This window comes from Purpureocillium takamizusanense, chromosome 3, assembly GCF_022605165.1.
Source record: "Purpureocillium takamizusanense chromosome 3, complete sequence".
NCBI lineage: Eukaryota > Fungi > Ascomycota > Sordariomycetes > Hypocreales > Ophiocordycipitaceae > Purpureocillium > Purpureocillium takamizusanense.
Genome location: NC_063070.1, coordinates 3,420,633 through 3,426,700, shown reverse-complemented (window position 1 = coordinate 3,426,700; position 6,068 = coordinate 3,420,633). Strand labels below are relative to the sequence as shown.

At 51.6% G+C, this 6,068-nt stretch overlaps 1 protein-coding gene across 1 annotated transcript; it reads left to right on the top strand.

The window, feature by feature from the left end:
• Nucleotides 1-1,867: 1,867 nt before the first annotated feature.
• On the top strand, nt 1,868-5,317 carry JDV02_004645 (uncharacterized protein; the record flags this gene model as incomplete). Its single annotated transcript, XM_047985876.1, has 4 exons — nt 1,868-2,229; nt 2,289-3,472; nt 3,518-3,693; nt 3,779-5,317. Exons 1-4 carry the CDS (start codon nt 1,925-1,927, stop codon nt 5,315-5,317), a joined length of 3,204 nt encoding a protein of 1,067 aa, XP_047841853.1. The 5' UTR covers nt 1,868-1,924.
• Between the last annotated feature and the right edge of the window lie 751 nt (nt 5,318-6,068).

Sequence of the window (6,068 nt, the reverse complement as noted above, 5' to 3'; positions counted from 1 at the left end):
GAGTCATCTTTAAGGTACTGAGTGATTGTCCGAACAGGAACTTCGTTGCAGAATCGATGGTGTAGCAGAAAAATAAATCCTGCAAGTCAACAACCGTCTTCCCATCGCGCGGGAGTCGCGAGAAAAGGTCCTGAATCAGATCCTCAAATGATGTTAAGTCGGCTACCCGGTCCCGGGCAAAGCTAGGTCGGATAAGGGATCGCGACGCAGCCCAGTGATCGCCATCCGTATCGAATATGCCCTCCCCTAATAGCGGCTTGAATGCTACAAGGCGGTAGCTAATGCCGTAGTCCTTAAATCTTAACGAAAGGATCGTCTTAATATTCTCTGGTTCTGTTGTTACAATCGCACGTCTCCATAGCTCCGTTATAGTGAATGTACTGCCGTAAATAGTAAAGCGCTCGTAACTCTTTTGAAGAATTTTATGCTGCCTAAACGCACGAATAGTTCCGGGAATTGTATCGAGGCCAAGAAGGGGGTCTTTACTGGAGGATCTCGCTACTGGTTGGCAACCGTACTCGCGTGCGAATCGACGGTAGATTAAACGCCGCCGAACGAGAATGCAAGCGATGGTTCCCAGCACCAAAAGCAGCATAGACGCAATATGCTGAAAGTCGAAAAACATCTTGATAGTCATCAAGATAGAGCTTCTGACTGTAATGCCTTGATCCTTATGAACCGGCAGGTAGTAGAGAAGGAGAGCTCTTCAGGTATTAGGTCGAGACCCTCGCTCTTATTAAGCGATCTCAGGGGGCGGGGTTGCGACACTCCAAGGCCAAACCCATGCATGACAGAGGACTTCAGACTCACGCAAAGGGTGTGCGAACCCAGTCCATCAAGCGGAATTACGTAAAACCGGGTGTGTGTATGTGTGTGTTTGTGAGTGTGTCAACGGCACATGTACGTGCAGCCCGTGTCCAACTATGTTCAGCCACGCAAGCAGTCCTGCCCCAGGGTATCCACCTTCTGTGCAACCTTAACCTCTGACAATAAGTCCCAACGGCTGACAAGGTTGACAGTACAGAGTCGAGCACCAACAAGTCGCCGCGCAGGGTTCATTGTCTCTGAATGTCATGCCGGATTGTGCTGACTAATCCAGCAAAAACTCGCCGACGGCCTGTCCTTCTCCCGGTATGGACGCATGAGGCATTTTCCTAGGTCAGGTTTTGCAAAGTGAAAACGACACTGGCCAACGCGGCGTGGTAGGTGAGCTTTCCTTTCCCATTTTCCCACGATTACGTTTGCATTGCCCGCCATGACGAACAGCAGGGTATCCCACGGTGCCAGACAGAGCAAAATCATCCGGCTTCAAGAGTTACGTGCGCATATTCAGTTATGCCGATAAAGCTAGTTGGGTTCTGTTCTCGATAGCCTTCGCCGCCGCCGCCGCGGCTGGTTCGGCGCTTCCTTTGATGAATGTGGTATTTGGCAAGTTCGTTACGACGTTCAACAAATTTGCCACTGGTACTGCTAGTTCTGACGAATACATGAGCGAGGTTTCGAGATACTCGTAAGTCATCTGCAAATCCAGGCATCGTGGAGCAGGACAAGTAGCGTAACATCCGGGCCCAGCCTCTACTTCGTATACTTGTTCGTCGCAAAATTCTCCCTCGTCTACATCCACACCATCTGTGTATCAATAGCGGCTATACGGACTACGAAAGCATTGCGACTGGATTTTCTGCAAAGTCTCCTGCGCAAAAATATAAGCTACTTCGATATAGAAGAAGCCGGGGCACCTTCTGTTAAAGTCACCACGAACGGCAATCTTGTCACGACTGGCATATCGGAAAGACTATCCGTCTTTGTACAAAGTTGCTCTACCTTCGTGGCAGCTTTTATAGTCGCTTTTACGTCGCAGTGGAAGCTCACGCTCATCACCGTCTGCGTCGTCCCGGTCATCATCATCGTCACGGGAGTTTGCATGGCCATTGAAGTCAAGAACGAGGACGAGCTGACAGATACCCTTTCTCGCGGTAGCCTGCTTACGGAGGGCGTCTTCTCTAGCATCACCACGGTTCATGCTTTTTGGTTACAACGGACCATGGCGAACCGTTACGAAGATCTCCTTGCCGAAATGGAGCGCGTAGGCATGAAGAAGTCGCCTAATTATGGTGTGCTATTCTCTACCGAGTTTTTCTCCGTATACTCCGGTTACGGTCTTGCCTTCTGGCAGGGTGTGAGGATGTTCGCTCATGGCGAAGTGGATGAGCCGGGCGACATTGTAACGTATGTCGTTGCGCCCTTCTTTATGCCTAACGATAGCTCCTAATGCCTTCTCTCTGAAGCGTCATTTTCGCGGTAGTTCTTGCCGCCACATCACTCACTCAGATCTCGCCCCAGATCATTACAATCACCAAAGCTGCCGCTGCCGCTGAGGAACTCTTTCGCATTATCGACACCAAATCCGTCATCGATCCGCTATCGCCCGCAGGGCTGACACTGGAGAAAAGTGTTGGCGGAATCGAACTAAAAGCTATCCGGTTCTCCTACCCGTCTCGTCCGGACATAAAGGTCCTAAATGGCCTGAATCTAATCGTCCCCGCTGGTAAGACTACAGCCCTGGTCGGTGCGAGTGGTTCAGGGAAGAGCACAATCATCAGCCTACTAGAACGCTGGTACGATCCGGCAGTCGGTGTGATTTTGTTTGATGGCCTGGACCTCCAAGACCTTAATATTGCCTGGCTGCGCACGAATATCCGCCTCGTACAGCAGGAGCCGGTTGTCTTTAGCGGGACAATCTTCGATAATGTCGCTTACGGCCTAGAAGGAACGCAGCACGCAGACGCTTCGTACGAGGAGAAATTTGCTCTTGTGAAGGAAGCTTGTCAGAGCGCATTTGCGCACGAGTTCATTGAGTCGTTGCCTAAGAAATACCTTACCCCGATCGGTGAACGTGCACGGCTGCTCTCCGGCGGCCAAAAACAACGTATCGCTATCGCACGCAGCATCGTCTCTCAGCCATTGGTTCTGTTGCTAGATGAAGCGACGAGCGCTCTCGACCCAAAGGCGGAGAATATTGTCCAGACTGCGCTAGATCGCGCCTGTGCTAGCCGGACCACAATCACCGTCGCGCACAAGTTGTCCACCGTGCAGAAAGCGGACCACATCGCCGTCATGTCCGCCGGGACAATCATCGAGCAAGGCACGCACCATGAACTTCTCGCCCGAGACGGTGCTTATGCGAGACTTATCCGGGCGCAGGATCTGGAGAAGTCAAAAGACAAGGCTGAAGAGCAACTCCACTCGGATCACGGATGGGATCAGGTAAAGAGCGACACAAACCCGGCCACGGCGCTGCCGGTGCAACACAGGAGGAGCCTGTGCGCAGAATCGGTCGAGGACACGACTCGGCCATGTGCGTCTGAGACCATGGGATACAGCCTCATTCGTTGTTTATCAGTACTGGTAAAGGAGCAGCGAAATCTGTGGGGCTTGTACGCCGTATTCGGCTTCTTGTGTGTTCTAGGAGGTAAGTGGCAGCTCTCCAGCAGCTGCCATACCTAACTCTCTGCAGGTGGTACTTTCCCGGCGCAAGCTGTCATTTTCGCCCGGGCGCTCCAAGTGTTTCAGACGAGCGGCAGTGAGGCGATTCGGCGCGGCAATATCTTGGCCCTAATGCTGTTCATCGTCGCCCTCGTCAACTTGTTCCTCTACTTCGCCCTGGGATGGTTGGCCAACATCATCATTCAGGTGAGTCGATTCCATTCGGTGTCGTGATCAATCCTGATTATCAACCCCTCGCCATTACACATTCGATCCTGATCGCAACGCATAGAAAGTAAGCAAGAGGTATCGCCGCGAACTCTTTAAGAACACGATGAAACAAGAGACAGCGTTCTTCGATTTGGAACACAATAGTACCGGCGCAATCTGCGCTCGACTAGTGACTCATGCCTCGAACCTCAACGAGCTACTAGGTATAAACTCGGGGCTAATTCTGATCAACATCGTCACGATTGTTGTCGTTTCCGTCTTGGGCATCGCTTACGGTTGGAAACTCGGCCTTGTCTGTGTGTTTGCTGCACTCCCTCCGTGGCTCCTCGGTGGCTACTTGCGCATTCGTCTCGAATACAAGCTGGAAGCAGCTACCGCAGCGCGCTTCGCTAGCAGTGCCGCGATCGCAGCAGAAGCAATTTCGGCTATCCGCACGGTAGCCTCTCTTACGCTTGAGAACAAGATGCTCGAATTGTACCGCGAGAGGCTAGATTTTGTAGCGGAGCAATCGGTGAAGGCACTGACTCGTACAATGTCCTGGTATGCCTTGACACAATCCGTCAACTTGCTGTCCATGGCTCTAGGGTTTTGGTACGGTGGAAAGCTCGTGTCCACTGGCGAGTACACTAATGAACAGTTCTTCATCGTCTTCATCGCCGTCGTGCTTGGGGGCGAGAACGCAGCTGCATTCTTCCAGTATACGACCAGCATTACAAAAGCGACAAACTCGGCCAACTATATCTTCTGGCTGCGGCAGCGAGTTCCGGCTATTGACAATTCCTTTTCAGATGATGTACCTCCGTTGAACAACTCCCCACAAGGTACCGGAGTGGTTGCTGTCGATTGTATGGAGCTCGTCTTCGCCTATCCTTCACGACCCTGGTCCAACGTTATTGCCGGCGTTAACGTCCACATTCCACCGGGCAAATTTATCGCCTTTGTCGGTCCATCAGGATGCGGCAAGTCCACCATGATCAATCTCCTCTGCCGCTTTTATGACCCAACGTCCGGCTATATCGCAGCCGATAATAAGCCAATCCACGATATGAACCCAAAAGAACATCGCCGCCGCTTAGCCCTAGTTCAGCAGGAGCCAGTACTGTATCAAGGCAGCATCCGCGAGAATATCGCTATGGGTCTGGCCGAATCCAAGGAAGCGACTGACTCACAAATAGAACAAGCCTGCAAAGCCGCAAACATATTAGATTTCGTCTTATCATTGCCCCAAGGGCTTGGAACTGACGTTGCCTCTCGGGGTGCCAAACTTTCTGGGGGCCAGCGCCAGCGGATTGCCATTGCTCGTGCTCTGATCCGGGACCCGGGGATTCTGCTGCTGGATGAGGCGACAAGTGCTTTAGACACCGAGAGCGAGAAGGTTATGCAAGCTGCCCTACGCGAGGCTGCCAAGGATGGCACTACAACTACTATCGCTGTTGCCCATAGATTGAGTACCATCCAGGATGCGCATTGCGTCTTTGTTTTCCATGCTGGGAAGATCGTCGAAGCCGGCTGTCATGTAGAGCTATTTGCGAAAAGAGGTGTTTACTACGAGATGTGCAAGGGCCAGGCGCTAAGTGTCGCCGATCAGCGCTTTGAGTAGCGGGCGCGGGTGCTATATAGGCCCTGATGGTGGATGGGGGGCAACCATTGCATAACCGACGGGTAAAAACGTGCGGATGGGACACGCTTATTGACTTATAAGGGATATAAGGCAATTCTTGCCTTTTGTATTATGGCCTTAAGGAACGACGAGATATATATGATAACATATAGCTGACATGCTCGTACGGCCGACGAAAAGAAGGGAAGCATCTAGGGAGATCGTCGTTAAAAGCAAGTGATGGCAAGCGCGGTGCGCTTTATTGAACCCGTCATTCACTTTACATATGACAACACCCTAGAACAATCGATAACAAGGAAACTCTTGTGGATTTTTACATCACTATGAGAAGCCACACTAGTCGCTCACCTCGCAGAGGTGAAGGAGCTACCAAAGAGTTCCTTTACGATTTTGCCGTTGCGCTCCTTGATATACGTGAAGCACCGAGGGAATATTTAGTCCCTCAATCAGGGTAGCGCATATACGAGTATTTGGCTAACTGGAATCTATGTTGCAGGACACGGCTACTACAGAAGAAGGGGTTGGTTGATACGGGAGGCTGGAGTTCAGCGATTGCGTGTCGTCGGCGCTGTTTCCAGCCAGCACACAGCTCCTCAGCAGTTCAAGCATGGTTCTCGCAAAAGGCCCACGGACAGTCCAACGAACTCCTAGCCTACGAAAAGGCCACGCGTCTTTAGCTCCACGTAAGATAGAAGACTACGTGGACAACTATACACCAAAGAAGCAGAAG